The sequence below is a fragment of the Protopterus annectens genome, chromosome 6.part0 (assembly GCF_019279795.1).
Source record: "Protopterus annectens isolate FY-2018-M chromosome 6.part0, PAN1.0, whole genome shotgun sequence".
In the NCBI taxonomy this organism is placed as follows: Eukaryota; Metazoa; Chordata; order Ceratodontiformes; family Protopteridae; genus Protopterus; species Protopterus annectens.
Window position 1 is genome coordinate 529,941,432 of NC_056737.1, and position 20,562 is coordinate 529,961,993.

The following is a 20,562-nucleotide window of genomic DNA, read 5'->3' on the forward strand; positions in this document are numbered from 1 at the left end:
TAATGAGATGTGAGTAGTCATTCACTTGCCTAACAAAGAAATCAGTACCCTACACTCACATAAGTAGTAAATGAAATAAATATGTAAAACATGTATGTTACTCATACCAATAATGATTCCTCATACTGAAGTCGTATAGCAATCTTTAAAAAATCTTCTATAAAGCTTAAGAAACAACTTAAAAAAATCTGATAAAAAACTTATACAAAATGTCACAGTGTTCAAAATACTGAACTCTTCGTCTTCAATGCAGGTGTAATGGAAATATGTTTATTGAGTTGTAGGAAATTGGCAGCATTTAACTTAAGTTGTCATTTTAACTCTTTATGTTCATCAATAGAAATGATCTCTAGGATGCCAAATACAAATTTCTTAAATCCTTGGCATGCCACAGAATGTTTATACAATGCATTGTTAGTGTTTTTGTTTTTTATATCATAGCTGTTTTTTATATTGTACATCCTTTTCCATAAGGTCCAGTCAGTCTCTCCCACATAAAGAAGGGACAATTGGTGCACTTTGTTAGGTAAATCACCCCTTGGTGTGACACTTCCCTTTAACTAAATTGATCTTAATAATTGTGTAACAATCCAAAGTAATATAAGGGGTGTACATAATATAGCTGCACTGGTTACAGCTCCCACATTTTGTGGTGCCACTATCAGTATTAAGTCTACGAAACTGATTGAGTTCTAGAGGTTTCTTACTGTTCAGACCAGTTTTGTGTCTGAAGTTGGGTGTCTCCCCCAATTTATGGTAAACATCATCTATCTTAAATATACTCCAGTTGTTCTTAATGTCTTTAATGTGCTTGCTTTGTTCATTATATTGGAGTATCAGAGCCTGTGAAAATGTGTTTGTAGAGTTAGTTTTTGATGCAGTAGGTTCAGTGGTCACTAAAGGTCCAGAGTGGATGATGGGTTTATATTTGACCTCCCAGTTCTTCAGTATTTGTTTCCCAGTGGTGGATAATTTCTCTGGTTAACCCCTGTCTAAAAACATGCTGTGATTCCTCTCATGTTCTTGTTTAAAAAGCTTGAGGTTAGAGCACATCCTGGTGGCTCTGACTAACTGTCCTTAAATAAGTCCTTTTTAATATGGTACAGGTGACTACTACTAAACTGCAAATAGGTATTAGAAAATGTGGTTTTCCTATAAATCATAGTTTCAAATCTATTCAGACTACTATGCTTGTAAATTGTCACATCTAGATAGTTTACACTGTTCTGACCAGATTGGTAGGTAGGTAAACTTTAAAACAATCTGTCATTTTGTTCAGATATGCGATAAACTCCACTCTTTTGTTAGGGGGGAGTTATTCCAGAAAATAAAAATGTTATCCAGTAACCTAGAATAAAATTTCCAGCATAAGTTAATATATTCAAGTCCCTAGCTGTACATCACCAGGTTAACACATACTGGGGCACATGCTGTGCCCATAGCCACTCACTTAAGTCATTTCAAATATTTTCCTTTGAATTGTACCCCTGCTTTGAACAAAGCTTCAACACACCCACTCATATGAATAGCCATGAAGTGATAAGGAAACCTAACATCATTTTTAATACTCCTTATGTAACGTAATTTCCATTAAATCTATAATGAGGTTTATAGGCCTATTTTCAAGACTTGTAAGGCTTAAAAGAGCTGAGTGAAAGTTAGCGACTCCCTGTGTATATGGTATGCAGCTGAATAAATCCATTACATCTATTGTTACAAAAGTAACAGTCACTGTAAAATTCTTGTTTAATTTTGTATAAACAAATCCCAAGAATCTCTTAAAATATGGTTTATAGGTGAAAATCTCTCTTTCAATGTCCTGTGCACAAAAGATGGCCAAGGGGTAAGTTTTGTACCCCTGTATTGCCACTATTAATCTTCCTACCAACAAGGGTAAAAGCGCTTAACTGTTAAAAGTTCTGTTTGTTTGAAAGATAGATTTCTTGAACAAATTAAAACTATTCTTTTTGTTTTAATATGCTTCTTGATGGTAGTTTGTTTCTTAACATCAACTGAATGATTTACCAAGACTGGAAGAACACTACGTGAGCATTTTTGATTTATTTGGTTGTTACTTGATTTTTGCTCCATGGACACATGTTGCTTCTTGCGGTTATTGGTTTCTGTGGATGTAACTTACTCTTTTATATTTCTTATCCAATACTACAGCTTATAAGCCGGTGTCCAAATGTTATATTTTCCTAATTTTTCAATTTAGAGCTCAGCTCTTATAGCAAAATCGTAATTAATATACAGTATCCTCCCCATACATACCATATATAATACAGTTTTATTTTTTACTCTTTTGAATTGTGCCCCTGCTTTGAACAAAGCTTCAACCCACCCACTCATATTAATAGCCATGAGGTGATAAGGAAACCTAATATAATTTTTTATACATACTCCTTAAATATATCCAAATCACTATATTTTTCAATCAGATAAGAGCAGTCAGGTACACAATGGTCACTTTCTCTATAAAATCATTCTAGATGCACTTATGTCCTGATTAGGACAAGTCAATTCCAATTGTAGAACCATAACAACACAACATAAACAAATAAATAAATAAAGGAAAGGAAGAAGGAAACAAGATACTCCTGCTATCATCAGGGCATCACTGTTTTTTTTTTTTTTACTTTTTACATCTTGCATAAATCTCACAGCCAAAATAAACTTTCTTCATGTTAATTATGTCTTTGCTTCATATTCAGCTTTTATCCTGCTCATTTTTGTACTAGAAGCAATTATTTCATTCTCTTTTTAAATCTGAAATTAAATGCTTATAACATTTAATTATATTCCCTATACAGAACTGAACATTTCTGTTGCACAGTAACATTGTTTAATGTTTCATTAACAAATAACTTAAATTTGCTTGTTTAATATAAAAAACAAAGGAGAACAGGAAACTTTCTCATACTGTGTACTCTTTCAAGTCATTACTTATTAAAATAGTTTGTTCTTTAGCATATTCTAATTGCTGCTCAAACGTGTATCTTCATGCAGTCTTTAGATCACTCTGTATACTTATTATCAATTTTCTCACATTTAACATCTTTATCTGATCTTATTTTCTTTGTCCTTAAACTCTTCCATGTATTACAACAGATATACTATTCAGCAGAAGAGAAAATTATACTCTCTAATAAACATTAACAAACACATCATTAACTATCCCTAGATTTTCTTCTACCATTAGTAGTCTCAATAAACATCTATTTTTGAATATATTTAATACAAATGTTTAATAAAAAATGTGTTTTTACTGCATTCAAAAACAAACAAATGCAAGTGCCTGCTCAAACATAACAAAATAAACAAAACCCCAGAATTCACAAATATGACGTTCACACAAATTACGTGTGTGCACTATGCCTGGTATGCCATGATTCTATATAATGATTCATACAGATTGATCATAGTATTGTATACTGATATATAAAACAGTATCTGTGTTTACGTCTGGCAGTTAGTGCAGAGGCTAAGGTTGTGAGTTGGAGTTCCTATGGTATAGGTTTTGATTAAGTGTTTGTGCTGGTACAAAGAAGCACATCATATGTAATGTCTTTTACATGCTTTGGTGCGAAAAACATTTCAGTCTCTCTGCTGCAGTTTATCCACTGAAGTTAACTGAGTTTGTAGCCTGTATAAAACTGATGTGATTTATTGGACTTGTTAAAGGCACTGAAAGTGAATGGTCAAGGTATCAGATTTTTGTGAGAGAAACATTTTTCATTCATTTTTCAAGGTCTATTTTGTTGTTTTTCCACTATTTCTCTACTTTCTGAAATGTTAAAAGGTTATGCTAGTCCTGTCATGACATCCTTCAAATGTATATCAGTGCTCAGGTCACCACTGGGATCGTCCTTTCTGCATATTTTTTTTTCTGTGACTGCCTCCCTCTTTTCAGGCTTTAGGCTATTTAATTTGTCTACTATAATTGCATGAACTACTTAGTGCATTTTTCTATGGTGTTCACAGTGTTCAACAGTATGGGAAAATTGCCAGAAATTCTCTCTCAGACTTCTTAATGAACTTCTGCAAGAAAGTAATTAATTCCTTTCATCCACTTTATAAAATGCTTCTCCTAGTGAGGGTTGCAGTGCTAGCAAATTTGGCAAGTAGACTGCACATCGTTATCCCTGGCAACAGTGTCTAGCTCATCCTTTGGGATCTTGATAAATTTTCAGCAAGCTGAAGAATATAATTCTTATGTTTCCTAGACCTGTCCTTCTGGCCTTCTTTGGAAAATGCCTGATGCACTTTCAGTAGGAAGCATCCAGTCATCAACCTCACAAGGTGGATATAACATTTCAGCTAACTTACTTGAACCAGAGCCTGTACTCTAAAATGATCCGAGACTGTCATGGTCCTCATGTTATCTTCACAAAGTAAATGATCACCTATGTTATCCGCCTTTATAGACATTTTCTTAATGTACTTCCTATTTCTTTATTTGTAAGGAAGACAAGAATTTACCATTGTAATTCTTTAATTTGAGCAGACAGTGGATTCCCTAAGGAAATGTATTTGTTGAAATCGGCTAGTCGAGTGGAATTTATTTAATAACTTTTGACTGCTCAAAGAATTTAATTAAACCTTTTGTTTTTTTTTTATATAGAAGGGAATGACAAAAACTAGTAAAAGTAAATAACAATAAGCTTAAAAGCTGTCCATTTAATGAAAAAAAAGATATAGGTTAAGAATTATTCTCTGCTCAAAATTCAATTGTTTTATGCTTAAAGAAATCATAATCATCAAAAGTGTAAGATTTTATCTAGGTGTACTACAGCTAGAAATACAACAATGATTTACATCTAATATTAATAGTCTGGAAAACATTGAATATCAAACAAGAAAGAAGCTGCAATCAGAAAGAAAGACTGGATAATAAATCTACTTGGAATTTTTTTTTTTTATTTTATATTCAAATATTTTAAACCAGGTTCATTCTGAAACCAAAAAGCCCAAACATCTACTAAAGCATTAGTCCTAGGAAATACCCGCAGTAGTACAGAATACGTAGAAGATACTAAGTCCTTAATATTCAAATTGCGATTAAGAAGTTTAAACATATATCACTAAAGCAATTCAGCTAAAAATATCATATTAGATGGTAACAACTATACTAGTCAGAAAAAATAGAAAAATGCAACATAAAATCAAAGGATGCATGGACTTATCAAAGAGCAAACTGAAAACCTTTATCAAGAACTTTTGCTAAAATAATACAAATTGCCTTATATGTATAAGTATCTAAAATTTGAATTCAGCTTTAAGAAGTAGCAAAGCTGTTACCTAAGACTTACAAAAAGATTTCCTTAGAATATTTGCAATTTTCTTTTACCTTTTTGTTGGGAATGTCTATGGAGAAGAGATAATATATAAGGATTTAAATAATAATAATGCAACAATTTTTAAATGATTGCTACATTTAAATGGGTCAGTCAACCCATTCACACTTGATGAACAGAACCATAGTACAGATACATATATAAACTGAACAGTAAATGTGTACCCTTTAAGTCTGCAGCTATGAAAAAGAAAAGTCCACCACCTGTGGATGAAGAGCTGTTATGTTTCTACATAACAGCTCTTTGCTATATATCCTTGTTACATCTTTCAGAAACTGTTGTAAAGAACTCTACTACCTTCTTGCTACAAGTAGCTAACACAAACACACTGTGAGCATTGTCTGAAATTGTTTTCACAGCTGTAGTATCAATCATAACTGCTTAATGAATACTGATACTATCCACAGCTGCATATACCAATCTCTACTTGTATGCAAATAACCGATAATGACAATACAGGGATCTATTGGCACTTCTACAGTGCCAATGATGCCACATAATAGCTTGCACCTGGGAGTAGCTGATTAGCTATGACTTTCCCCCTACTATAAAACTTAAAAAATAAAGCATGCCCATGAGAACTTCAAAGAATATAACAGCAAGATGGTGTATCTAGCTAGTTACTCAAATCCAAAGTTTTTACTTCTGACTCCACTTCAGCAGATGATAGAAAAGAAAAAAAAAGTTTTATACCTGAACTAAACAGCTGCGAGTAATGTAAAACTATTTGTCATGCCTTTTTCTTTTAGCTAGCTTGGTTAGCCTGAACAGTCATAATTATGATAGCGTTTTGTAACATCAAATGTTCTTTTGAGTAAGAAAGAAAAATTTAATTGTAGGTAGACCAACATCATGAGCTTGGCCTAGCTGAATTAGTGAAGCTCTTCTAATCTCTGTTATGTAATAACTCTGCCAAAACAAGCTGAATAGAAAAATGCAATCTCTGTGCTACATTACAATATCCTGGTATTTTCAGGAAGTGGAGATTTACCTACTAGATTCTGACTATAGATTAAATGCTTTTGATGTAAATGCTTCAGCTTATTTCCATAGCTTTTAACTGTAGAGTCTAATGTATGCATCTTATAGTGACAGCTGGAGTTTTGGAAGAAAAGAACAAACTATTGTATAACAACTACACTTGGTCAAGATGGTTTTTGGAAGAGTGTTCAAGATGAATAATATCTGAGGAGAGTATCTGCAGAACCATAAAAGTGTTGCTTTGTTTGTCTGTTTTTGATAACAAATGTTCAGCTCACTCTGGTTTTATATGCTTGTTTTAAATAGTACAACGTTTAAGTTCAGTTTGGAGTAAACAGATTAGTTAAAGAAAACAACTGGCTCACCTGGTTTATTAACAAATAAGAACATTGTAACTCTTCTAACCCTCAAGTAGAAGAAGCCTGAAAGTAGAAAGACTCTTCTAAATCACTATTAACTAAATAAATGCTTCTATTAACTACAGCGAATTTTATTGCTGTTATTAGTTTTTCAGTCAAAGATAATATATGCCCAAGTGAGTTATTTAGTTCCTTCTTATTGTTCAGATGCATTTTAGTTGATTTACAACAGTTGGTTCACCAACAGTGAACTGATAAACCATTACCACATTTTAATGTCACTCTCCAGTTTTTACTGTCTGGAAGGGAACAGATGAACTTTAGAATGAGCTTTGTACTTTATTATTCACTGCTGTAAGAGTAGTTTCTGCATTGCTTGTAGTAGAACTAACTGCATCTACTAGTAATTATAATTTACTGTTGCTGCTATTGAATGAAGCAATGCTGTGGTAAGGGAATTTGACACTGCATATCCATTTGGCACCCTTCTACACTATGTATAAGTGATCACAATGGTGCTGAGTTAATAACAGATTGTAAACTCTCAAACTTTTTTAAAGAACAGTTAAACAGTTAAGAAGCTTTCATTAAGCAATCACAACTCTTGTAAACTGTCTATATGTTCTATTATTTCTGTCAGGTATTTACATTTAAAAAAGTAAGATAGTTTGAGAAACAGTTTAGAAACTGTATTAAGCAAATGTAACCTTAATTACTTAACTGGCAGCTTACAATCTGTCAACTTTTATTAAACATCTGGCACTCTCTATAAGCTGTTATTCCAGGTGTCCTATTTACCCCCACCTTTGCTGTGGCACTGGAAGTGGCCACAACAGATGCATACATTTTCACTGTGAAGACACACTATCTTTTAAAAACATGAAGGACTTTGCTGGATGCACTACAATTCAAACCAAAACCTTGGCAACCATAGGTTCTTCTGGGAATTAGACCCGAATAATAACCCCCCTGCAGGGAATTTCACTGATTTCTGCATTTACCTGCTCAGGACTGGAGTAACCCTGAGGACAATTATTTGACCTCTGAAAATAATTGTCACTTTCCTGTTTGAAATAAATCCAAAAGTGAGGCAAGTACTACCATGCGGTATATGAAGTAACTTCACTTTATTAAAACAATAAAAGCAGTATCATAAGCTCATAAGCGCTTTCGGGTAAATCCCTTCATCAGATGATAAAACACTAGTAAAAACATAGTATCTAATATAGTACAACACAGCCAATAAAAATCAATAATTTACCCTCCTTTTTGCTAGAGCTGGTTTTAAAGGGACAACATCATTTAATCCTGAGGCTTTGTCAGCACCCAGTCTAAGAATCCATTGCATCTCTTTGTATTCAGTTTCATTATACAAGTCACCCATTCTTTGACTTCTGTTTACAACACATATAACCATAAAGGCAAATACATGATCACTATGCAATTCTAGATGCTTGTAGAGTGCATTGTAGTTCTTTTCTTAACCTTATATCTGATAGATGCTTAAAAATTCTATCTTTAAGTCTGCAGTTTGTTTTTCCTACATAATATGCAGTACACTGTTGACAGTTTGCAATATAGACAATATTTTGTGTGTTACAGTCAACATACATATTCAAAAAGTAATTCTTGTTGGTCCTGGGGTGTATAAAACAGTTCTCTTGCAGAATGCGCTTACAGGCTTTACAATGTAGGCATGGATAAGTTCCCTTCTTAATGCCTGAATTTTTTGAATGCATAGTTTCTTGACACAAAATATCTTTCAGATTTTTATTTCTTTTAAAAATAAATCTAGGTTGTGTCCCTACAACTCTAGTTATATTCTCATCTGTTAAAAGTAAAGAATGTTGTGTCAAGAACTTATGCATTTTAAAAAATCAGGTATTAAGAAGAAGGGAACTTATCCATGCCTACATTGTAAAGCCTGTAAGCACATTCTACAAGGGAACTGTTTTATACATTCCAGGACCAACAAGAATTACTTTTTGAATATGCATGCTGACTGTAACACACAAAATGTTGTCTGTATTGCAAACTGTCAACAGTGTACTTCATATTATGTATTGCAGACTTAAAGATAGCATGTTTAAACATCTATCAGATATAAGGTTAAGAAAAGAACACAATGCACTGTACAAGCATATAGAATTGCATAGTGATCATGTATTTGCCTTTATGTGTTGTAAATAGAAGTCAAAGAATGGGTGACTTGTATAATGAAACTGAATACAAAGAGATGCAATGGATTCTTACACTGAGAGCTGACAAAGCCCCAGGATTAAACAATGTTGTCCCTTTAAAACCAGCTCTAGCAAAAAGGAGGGTAAATTATTGATTTTTATTGGCGGTGATGTACTATATTAGATACTATGTTTATACTAGTGTTTTATCATCTGAGGAAGGGATTTACCCGAAAGCGCTTATGATACTGCTTTTATTGTTTTAATAAAGTGAAGGTGCTTCATATACGGCGTGATACTACTTTGCCTCACTTTTGGATTTATTATTTGGATTTTTTGGCAGTACGTTTAGTGGAAGGAGTCCTTTACTTTTTGTTCTTTACTTTCCTGTTTGAGGCAATGTGCTTTGAGTAAATATGGATTTTGCATCTCTAGTTTGGAATTAACTCAGTATCAACAAAATAAATGTTAATGAAGTACAAGGACAGCAGAAGTATAGAATAAAGAAGGATCCCAATGGCCAAAATTTTTTTAAAAATGCAAATAACTAAATATTTATTTTTCTGTTACATCAATGGAATTGTGTGTACAGTAGTTTTACAGATATAAACATCACTTTGAAAACAGAGAATATATCTTCGCTTGACTGAAGTGCACATACCTGATGAAATTGTTTACTGTAAAAGTAAATGTTGGCAGCATTGAAGTATGCCAATGAATAACTGGGATCAATTCTGATAGCAGCTTGATAGTCCTTCATAGCATTATGCAAGTCTCCCATGAACTGATGAATCACACCACGGTTTGTAAGCAGTTTTGCAGAAACACCCAGCTACAATGCAAAAGAATTAATAATTATCCATACAAGATATTCAACATAGGTTGGCTATACGGTGCTGACACATTTCAATTCATTGCAGTCTGACCAATTGTAGTGCATGGCATGGATTCAATATATAGTTAAGGATATACTGACAGCTATTTTATAAGAGTCCAGAACAGTTAGGACGGCTGACTAAAACCAATGTGATCAACCATCAAAATGCACTTGATTTAGCTCCAGTCGCATACATTATTTCATAATTCTCAAGCAAATGGGATGTCACAACTAAGACCAAGTATCACTATGCAGGTGCTGCTTCTCAGCTCTATGCCAATAGAAATGTGTATATGTATATGTGTATGTATGTGTGTGTGTATATATATATATATATATATATATATATATATATATATATATATATGTATACTTCATACATGTGTAACAACTACTGCTGCGGGGTTGGTAAGGAAACCATGGAATATGGCCTTCCCTAACCTCCAAGCACTGAAGTTATACAGATGTTACTTTTCAACTTTGAGGTGACTGCAGTATTGTATATAACAACTAGTTTGCAAAGGAAAAATGCAATTCATAGTATAATTCACTATGCTATGCACAGTTAGTCACAGACTGGGTTTCAAGCCCTCTGTTTCTAAAGTATAGCCAAACAATCCAATTATGCTGTACGAACAGGGTCACAAAAAGTCTGAAAAATGGCATGTGTATAGCTAGTGTGTTTGGCTATATTGGCCTGAATGTACCTGTATGGATGTAAAAAGTAAAACATCATGGGCATTCATAAGCCATGTAAGTGAAACACTGATTTGTCCTTAGGGGGTTATTTACATATATCCCAAGGGCCTCCACTATGGGAAGTTTAATGTATTACATAGTAAAGACCCTAGCTTGGATTAGTCTTTCTTACAGTTTTTACTGAATGGTTTATCTGTGTAACGTGTACTTGCAATTATAATACTTTTCAGCTACTATAAAAATACATTTTATTACACAATAAGCATTACTTACAGCTCACAGATTCATCTAGTTGGAACACTTCATTCCATATCAAGAACCATTCTAGAACAACTTACGTTGATATACCAGCACTTTCAACTCTGATGAAAAATCAGTTTATGCATACATATTCTTTTATTAGTTACACTTTATATCATCTGCATCAAACTTATTCTGTTTGTTGTATTTTAAACATAAGCTTTACTCACCTAATATTTAGTACAAATATTTCTTATACTTGTTTTATTCTGAACACTAATTGTGCTCACTGGCAATATAGCATGTAGCTCTGAGGTATTTCACAGTCTTTGCTCTTGGCAATAGCAACTTTTCTTTCCAATTTCTCTTGCAGCTAATACCACTGAAAAATTAGATCTGCACTTGGGTATTTTTTGAACATCATGCTACTTAAAATAAGTGAACGCAATACGCTGTTTCTCCACTACAACAAAACTATTATAGTCTTTTTCAATTGACAGTTAGTACATAGAGGTCATACATTACTTTCTCTTCCTCATTTGATATTACTGTGTGATGGTTTTTAAGGGACATACTGGTATAAAAATCTCACAATTTTCTTGCCTCAGGAAAGAGACTGAGGCTACTGCTATAAGAGGATAGATGCAGATAAGAATGGAAAAAGGGGGAAATGAAAAGGAAAATAAATCCACCTCAGTCTAAAATAAAGGAGAAGAGAAATAATGATGAATACTGGGGATGGCAGGAGGCTACACATAATACAGCAGCGATCTGTTTGAAAATCTAATGCTATGGTAAGTTTTTACACAACTGTACTATGTTCATCATCAGACCAGTGTTACAGTATTGTTAGATTATGGGACAATTCCAAGAGCATTTAGGCAGATAGGGTGGAGGTCTGAGAAACAGTAACCCTGGAAGAATGGCTCTGACAAAACTGGTTCAGGCTATAGAAAAGGCATCTATTCTGTAATGTATGGTAAGGGTGTGAATGGAAGACCATGTAAATGCTTTTAAGATGGATCTGGAGTCAAGACCCTTGAAAAAAGAATTAAAGAATTAAAAGAAGGTACAGCTCAAATATAATGTCATTTATGTTAACCTTTGACATGGAAAGAATAACAGAAAGAACTGGAAAGTGAAATCCATCTATATATGGTTTGTTTAGAAACAGAGAAATCCTTTTTATTCAAAGGAAATGAACAATTTATCAGACTTTTTAATGCTTTTAATCTTATCCAAATATAATCATAGTTGTCTGTGTACATCCAGTAAATGAAGAATCCTTTTTCCCTTGTTTTGAGGACTGCACATGGGGAATTGATAGATTGATTCAGAGACATTTTAATAACTACTTTAGACATAAAAGAAGGGTTAGTCCTGAGGGTCACCCTGTCGCTATAAAAAAAAAAAAAGGAATGAGGGAATAGACATAAGGATTTGTAAGATTTGTAATTCAGAAACCATTTTTGCAGAAGTTAAGGACACTAGGATCATCGTTTTCCAAGTGCAGAACTTTAAAGATATAAAAGAATTGGGTTCAAAGGGGGGTAAAGTTACATTTTCAAGGAAATAATTTAGGTTTCAAGGAGGAGGAGTGAATTTCCAGGGTGACCCGATGTGTAAGGCACCTTTTAGAACCTGCACGACTTCAAAACAGGAAGAAAGAGGTGGATCAATTGTTAGAAAGGCTGAAATAGCTGACAACTGCACTTTGATGGAGGAAAACGACAGGCCTGAGTTGTGCAGGTCATAAAAATGTTTCAGGACAAATGGTATCCCTGCTTGATAAGGATTTTAATCCTTTGTTAAGGAGCCATACATAAAATCTCTTCTGTTTAACAATACAGATTTTCTTTTTCAGGTTTTCTAATATCCTTTATTACCTGCAGCCTGAAAGAAATTAGAAACTTGTCATCTAGACTGTGAGGGTCAGTGTCTTTAGGTATGGATGAATTACAGAGCCCTTCTGTTTCACAGATTCATAGAATGTTACTAGGCTAACAACTCAGGGGGCCTTCCTAAGCTTAGCCATGTTTTCTCAAAAGAATAATGATGTCCTGTATCCAAAAAGGACATTGAGGGCCAGGCATTTATAAGCTATGTCTATCCATAAGGGACACTGATGCAGGTCAGATGTGAATTTCCTATTCCCCATCCACTGGTCTACATTGTGCTTAAACTGAATAATAGAAGAATTCAGATTCACAAGAATTAGGAGCCTGTTCCATAGGAGCAGCAGTCTCTGAGACACACATCTGTCTCTCCAGCATGTTCTGTTTAAATCACAGACCAAATTCAGGTCCCTGGACCTTGTATTTATGGTACTGTTTGACTTACAAATATGCAGGAGATTCTTAAGTGTGGGGTTTGCATATGCCTTGTAAGATAAGCATAGATCACCCCTCAGTAATCCATAGGGGACTGAGTAGAAGGAAAGGGCTTTAAGGCACTCTGCATAAGGCAGGTTTTTTACACTCTGTGTTCTTTTTGTAAGGAACCTCTGCAGTCACTCTAGATGTTGCATATGTCTGGTCAGGTACATACAAAAGCTATGATTGGTCTGATAAGGGTGAAGTACAGTGGGATATGACCATGTTGGACCTAGATGCCATGCACTTTCTTATAAGTTATGTAACATAAAAGGATTTCCTCACCAATGTGGCCACGTAGTGGTCAAAGTTAAGGCTACTGTCTATGTGCGTATCCAGATCTCTGACCACTGGTTCAACTCTTAAAGGCATATTATAAACATGTTAATTAGCTGGGATTATTGACTTTCTAAAGGGTACAATTACATATTTCTTGGCATTGAGTTTAAAACAATGGCTTTGACACCATTTGTTAGTAACAGACAGGCCTTCTTGACAAATGCTAGTGCAATCATCTGCAAACATAGTCAGTCATAAACCTTCAGCATTTGCTTCCATTTCAGAGAAATAGATGCAAAAAAGGAGCGGGCCCAGTACCGAGCCCTGAGGGACTCTGGTAGTGACTGGCCTCTTGGTGGAGGTGGCCTCATCTATTTTGACCTCCTGGGTCCTATCAGTGAACCAGTTCACTATCCACCAGGTGATAAAAGGATTTATCCCTAAATTAGTGTGCTTATCTGCAATGCCTGAATGGGGAATTGTATCAAAAGCCTTGGCTAGGTTGAGGTAAGCTGTGTGCACAGTCTTGCCTTCATCCAGTGCTTTGGTGACCCTCACAAAAAAGTCCACCAGATTTAATAGGCATGATCTTCCTTTAACAAAGCTTAACTGTGATGGGTCCAGTGTTTGCAGATTACCTGTGTCCTCAGTTATCACGTTCATGATGACTTTTTCCATGGCCTTACAAACGAGGCCGGTCAGACTAATGGTCCTGTAGTTACCCGGATCAGTGGTTGGACCTCCTTTGTGCAGGAGAATGACTGTAGCCATCTTTCATTCCTTGAGCACAAAACATGATTGTATGCTATAGTTGAAAAATGATTCAAGTGAAACAAAGATGTCATGTTTCATGCTATTTATTAAGCATCTTGGGATGTTATTGGGGCCCATCGCTGCAGTGCTTTTGGCCTTGGAAAGTACATTGTTGACCTGTTCCTAATAATGTTTGGGTGGGATTGTGGTATACAGTATTTCCTATGGGCTATCAGTGGGAGTGAGGGGAGAAATTTGAGCTGAACCTGTCAGCCAAAAGGTTGGCAAAGGTCTCTAGTTCAGTGTGAGTGATTCCATTTACAATACGTTCTGTGCATTGTTGCACATTTCCCCTGAGGTTACGGACATAGTTGTAGAAAGCTTTGTGGTTGCCCTTTGCCTGAAAAGCTATTTTTTTTTTCAAATTTAGTTATTGAAGAAGTAAGTAATCCTCTTAGCTCCTGTTCAGATTAGTCAGGGAGCTTTTAGTATTTATGGGTTTGTCCCTCCTATGCTTGGCCAAATTTTTTTTTATTTTGTTGTATAAATGACTGCTATTGTGATTCCATGAGGGTGGCTTGTCTTTTGAGTTTGTCTTATTCTTAGCACACATGGGCTCTGCTAATTCTCAATAGGGCTGTACAGAGACTTTGTAAATATCTCAGCATATGCTATGGTGTTTACTGGATTTATATGAGCAAGTGCATCCTGTAGGGTAACGTGGTGACTGTTCTTAGCTAGATCAAAAAGAAGTGAGATCCTGTGCTCTCTTGGCCAAAAAGGGATAGCAAAAGCATTTTCAGGTTGCCTTTCTGAATCTTCAGAATTAGATTTGGAATAAGAGGAAAGGGAGGGAATTAAAGGAATTTCCCTTTCCCTCTTCATGAAAGGGAGATGTCCATTCCCCAAGCTTCCTTGCAAGGGGCTCTGGAACAAAATAGTTTGAGTTGATTGTTCAGAGTGGAGACAAAAATATCTATCTGGGGAATTCATACCCATGGAGAATCTGTAAGAAAATCTCTCTGTTCAACATCCATTCACGAGAGTCTGTCTTGGATCTGATCAAGTATTCTACCATTGAGTTAATTTTTGAAGGAATGTCCATAGCCTGTAGGAAATGTCTGTGGTGAATAGCATTGTCCCAGGTTATCACTGCCAGCCTGCAAAGGTGGTACGACTGTGTTTCTCCATTAGTTGATTTACCACATGACAGTGGTATTGTCTGTTAACATTTGAAGAGTCTCTGTGTCCAAAGGTCATGATGCGTCAAGAGGGCAAAAATTCAAGCTTTCATTTCTTTGACATTTCTAAGCCCACAGGCAAGGTCTGATGAGTCTGTTGATACCTTCTAAAGGGGAGGGGGAATAAGAAAGGGACTCCTGGGTTAATTTTTATCTGGCTGATCTATCAAAACAGTTCTTTCTTCACAGAGGGCAAGAAAGGAATTGTGAAGGAAAGAGAATGGTAGGTACCAATGAATTTTCCTCATGTGGACTCTGGAAAAAGGAGTAATCTGGATTGTGGATGCCCCTTACCCAAGATCTCTCAGAACCACTGTTGGAAAGATCATGGATAGATTTATTAGGGACAGAAATAATTCTGTCCAGAAATGCATATTTTCCAGAGGAAGAAAATCCATCATACATTAAAGACATCCCAAAACCAACAGAGGCTGAGTGGGATGTGGATTGGATTGGTTGAAGCTCAAGGTGAACCCCAGGTTGGGAAAGAGGATGATAGTGAACTGTGAATCCTGAAAAGTCCTTTGAAGTGAAGTGGTCCGAATTAGGGTGTCATTTAAATAGAGATAGATGTGGATACCTTGGAGTCTGCAGAATGCTGTAAGATGGCTAGATATTTTGCAAACACTATTGGTGCAGTAGAAAGCCCCAAGTAAAGCAGCAAACTGAAAGTGATATCCCAAAACACAGAATCTCAAATACTTTCTGCAGTCTGATCAATAGGAAAATGAAGGTAAGTATCCATCATATCCAAAGTAACCATAGGAAATTTGTTAAAGACCAAAGGTAAAATATGTTAGAACATTAGCATCTTGAATTTTGGAACTCTTAAAAAAGTGTTCAGAATGGATATGCTTGGGTAAATAAAGGTAACTAAATAAACAGACTTTAACAAACATTATCACATCTCACAGGCTCAAGGTGGTACTGCCAGCTGGGATTGATTTCACAGTGATGGTGGGAAAAGTAGCATAAGAGACTGGCTCAAAAGCTTTACAGAAATTGAGAAAGACTGTGGATACCAAAGAGATGTTAATTATATTCAAGAGAACTATATGAAAAAAGCATAGAAGAGCTGTGTCAGTACTGTAAGAAAGACAAAAGTCATGCTGTGTTGGGAAAAGATGTTTATTAAAAAGCAAGCAGTGGTGAAAGAAGGAGTGTATAGCTTTTTCCAGGATCTGGATAATGCAAAGAGGATAGCAACAGGCCTGAATTTATTCATCTCTGAAGAAGAGACACCTTTGTGGCGTGGAAATAAGCTGGAGAGTTTCCAGTATCGTTGGCAGTGACATTCTTCTATAGATCTCTTCATGGGTATAAATACAAAGTAGGTTGTAACATGAACTGTAGTGTTAAGGTATTCAGGGGGAGATGGTCAGGGCTAAAGTGACAGACTTGTTTAGATAGATATGTATGTAGTTTGGAGGCAGGAATAGAGTAGGAAAAGTAGTAAGTTTGGGGAGTGGTAAGTTGGATGTTAGGAGGAAGAGAAGTAGGATTAAGGTTAGATAAACAGGCGTCAGAGTTGATAAAGTAGGAACTGAATGCAGAGGCAGTATGGTAGGCTGGTTAACTGGCATGTGAGATGGTTTGGGCTGGTTACCAGTTTCAAGGAGTTGAGGTAGGCCAGACGAGAATGTTTTGGATGAGCTAGAGTGGAGATTTTGGTGGATAGTGTAATAGTATGTCTTGTCAAAAATTACTTGGGTTTTGGTTTTATTTCTAAGAGCTAGAAAGAAGAGGGTAATTTGTTGGTTTTGCAGGGAATCCAGTTACTTTTTCACACTGTTTAATGAGTTGCTTGGTGGTGGGAGGCAGCCTGACAGCAGAGCTAGATTTGACTCTTCTACCTGAGAGGGGCTGGTGCAATCAGAATGCATAGAAAAGTGTGGTTGAAATGTAACAGAGCATCATTGAGAGGAAAAGTTTTTAGAATATTTTAGATGCATAAGTTCAAGGTTTCACAGAATTGTTTTTTGATGAAATTTGACTGGTTACTTACATAGCTGAATTTTATAAATTTAGATGATGGCGAGAGGCAGCAAATGGTGAAGATGGGGTGGTGGTTGCTTAGACACAGAGGCAAAATGCCTGATTAGATAATGTTGTAAATACTGGTTACTCCTCAACATCTTTCTACTTTGCAGTCTGTCACTCTGTGTTATTCTACCCTCTCTCACTAAACATCTACCAGTTTAAATTTTATCTGATAATTTTAGAAGAGTTTGTGGATTTTTATATTCTTATCCTGTTTTTACCAGTTTTTCTTACTTATCTAACAGTACCTTTACCTACTTGCTTCTTTTATTGAAAATAAGTAACTGTATACTAGTCTGCATGCTTAGATAGGACATATAGTAGAATACCTGTATTTTTTTAAGTTCAAAGAGTTGAGATAGGTTTACGGGTAGAGGCAGTGTCAAGGTCAGGGTTAGCACACATGAGTAAGTTGAGCAGGGGGCTCAGCCCCCATCCCCCACACTGCCTTACTCATGTGTGCTAACCCTAACCCTACCCTCCCTTACGGTTAGGGTTAGCACACATAAGTTAGCTGAGCAGGGAGGGTTTGCCACCTTGCATCACCTTACTCATGCTTGCTAAGTCTAACCCTGCCCCTACCTCTGCCCCAGCTCTAATTTTTTCACATTATGTTATTAAAAACCCTTTCACTAACAGTACCACTATACAAAACAAAAGGACATACAACACACAACACCAAACATGCAAAGAGTAAATATATCCCCTTACCTAACTCTTACCCCAACCTATGAACATTCAAATATACAGACTGAACAGTATAACCTTTTCAGTCAACCATTCATTTTTTTTGCACACCCCTACTTACAAACTCTATAAAAACAAGCAGTCAAATGTGCTGTTGATATTTTGAGCTGTAATCCTCCCTATCTATCTATCTATCTATCTATCTATCTATCTATCTATCTATCTATCTATCTATCTATATTGCATTTTTAACTAACTCTTGATATTGTATCAGTATACATTTTTGAAATGGGCTTGGATCATGATTAACAGTTAAATAAATGTTTAGCTGAAAAAATAAAAAGTGTCAAATAGGTTAAGTCTGTATCATCTCCATTTGTACCCAATGACCAGTCTTTGAACCATTGCATTTTAAGTCTTATGACATAAAATGTGTATTTCTATTGTGGTGGCCCACCCAATAATATATTAATGGCTCTGTTTTACTCTGTACACATCATCTAAAAGGCACATTCAGGGCTATCTTCTAGAGGCTTTAATTCTTTACAGGCTTGGCTTAAATCAGTAGTCTCTTTTTAAACATTTCTAAAAACAAAGCTATGCTATTTTGCTGCATGCAGTAATGGAAAATGTACTCTCCTGATTTTCAATTTAAAATGCTTTATGGTGAATCAAATGTTTTTACTAACAGCTCAAGGCTACTTTAAGGCCATCTGACCAAAGTGTTCCTCCTGATTGTGCTTGGAGGTTGGTGCCCTTGTAGTCTAAGTAGTTAGCTATTTCAATTTAACTGGGTAGGTGGGCTGGTCATTAGACCCTTTACAGCCATGACCTGGACCAATTAAGGCATAAGTGTAAAACAAGCATCAGTGAGAGAGAGGCAGGAAGTAAAAGAGGAGGAGGAAGAAGAAGGTGCATAGGTCTAATGATGCACAGCATGAGGAGGAACAGATAGCATAATTGGTTCTAGTGGTTAATATTCCTGGGAATTATCTGATGCTGTGGTTTCTATACTAAATCAAGTACTATTTTTGTTAGTGCCCAGGGCTGATAACATTAGTGATGCTCTCTCTCTCTTGAACTTATATTATTCATGAGGAATCTCAACCAGAAATTACTTTTTTTTCTGTGAAGGATGACAGTACCAACCTCCAGATTAGAAGGAAGTGTACACTTATGTAGGGGAGTAACCCACTTACTATTGCTTTCTATATATTCTTTGACTAGCACTTGATGGCTTGAAGTCTAATACTGACATCATAAAAAGAAAAAAAAAAAAAAAAAAAAAAAAAACAAGCTAACAAGATTGAGGCAATCTTTGTGATGAAATAAAAAAAATTAGGGTGGTATTCATAGTACCAAGGTTCGCACATGTGTGGTGCCTGTCTGTGAAAGGCACCTCTATGTTTGCATGCTAATTCAATAACTTGAAGTTATTTGTGTTGAAGTAAATGCAAAAGTGTTTTAGAAAAAAAAATGCCCATTTGCGTCAAAAGCATAAATAAGCTGAAGGCAATCCTTAAGTATGTTTGAAGCACTGTGCAAAGATCTAAGTGCTTGTATTACTTCATAACTTTTCATGGGTATGCATTTAACAATACCAAGAATTTATAAAGCTACAGAGTAAAATAACACACAGCTGTTAAATGTATTATTCTTTAAATATGAGGATAAAATTATCTGTAGCTCTTGCTACTCGCAGTTTAGAAATGTATGAATGAACTCTTTTAAAATCTATCTTCAGTCTTATATATATATATATATATATATATATATATATATTGTAAATATAACTTCCTGTGTGTGTCATTATAGGTTTTTAGAAGGTTACTAGTCCAGCAGCCCAGACCCATGTTAATCCCAAGTATCCCTATTTGTTCTTTTTGGGTGGTTTGCAGAACAAATTTATAAACGGAGCAGGTCTGTGATCAACACCGGCTACTCCTGTCCATGAGGGACATGGGTGCCACCCCAGGTGTGAATTTGCGGTCTCCCATCCAATTATCTAGGTTGCATTTAAATAGGGTCAATGAGGAGCACTGTTTTATGTGAACAGGAAGTCTATTCCAGAGGGGAAAAAAAAAGCTTGTTGAGAAGCAGCAGTCTCTGGGAGACATATCTGTTCTGTTAATGTCACAAGCTAGGTATAGATCCCTTAATGTCACAAGCTAGGTCAAGATCTCTACAGCGAGTGACTCTTGTGCCATTTGATTTGTGGATGTGCAACATTTCCATTAGGGCAGGGTTGGAGATTGCACTATAGGCCATGCACAAGTCACTTCTTTGCAGCCTATAAGATATAGAGTAAAGTGACAGGGCTTTCAGCCAGTCTATGTAGGTCATGGTTTGGAGTCCCTGTATTTTCTTAGTGAGAAACCTCTTTGGTGTCTCCAGCTGCTGCAGGTGTCTGGTGATGTAGATGAAAAAGGGTGCATTATACTCTATTAGTGGTCTGATGAGGGTCGAGTACAGTGGAGTTATAACAATGCTATGCCTT

The 20,562-nt window shown here is 35.7% G+C and overlaps 1 protein-coding gene across 1 annotated transcript in view; it reads right to left on the reverse strand.

The window, feature by feature from the left end:
* Positions 1–20,562, reverse strand: part of TTC6 (tetratricopeptide repeat domain 6) — a 2,436,149-nt gene that overhangs the window by 129,329 nt on the left and 2,286,258 nt on the right. Inside the window, exon 21 of the mRNA XM_044074245.1 lies at positions 9,539–9,709. Within this exon, the coding sequence (XP_043930180.1) occupies positions 9,539–9,709 (171 nt within the window). The remainder of the gene's footprint in view (positions 1–9,538; positions 9,710–20,562) is intronic.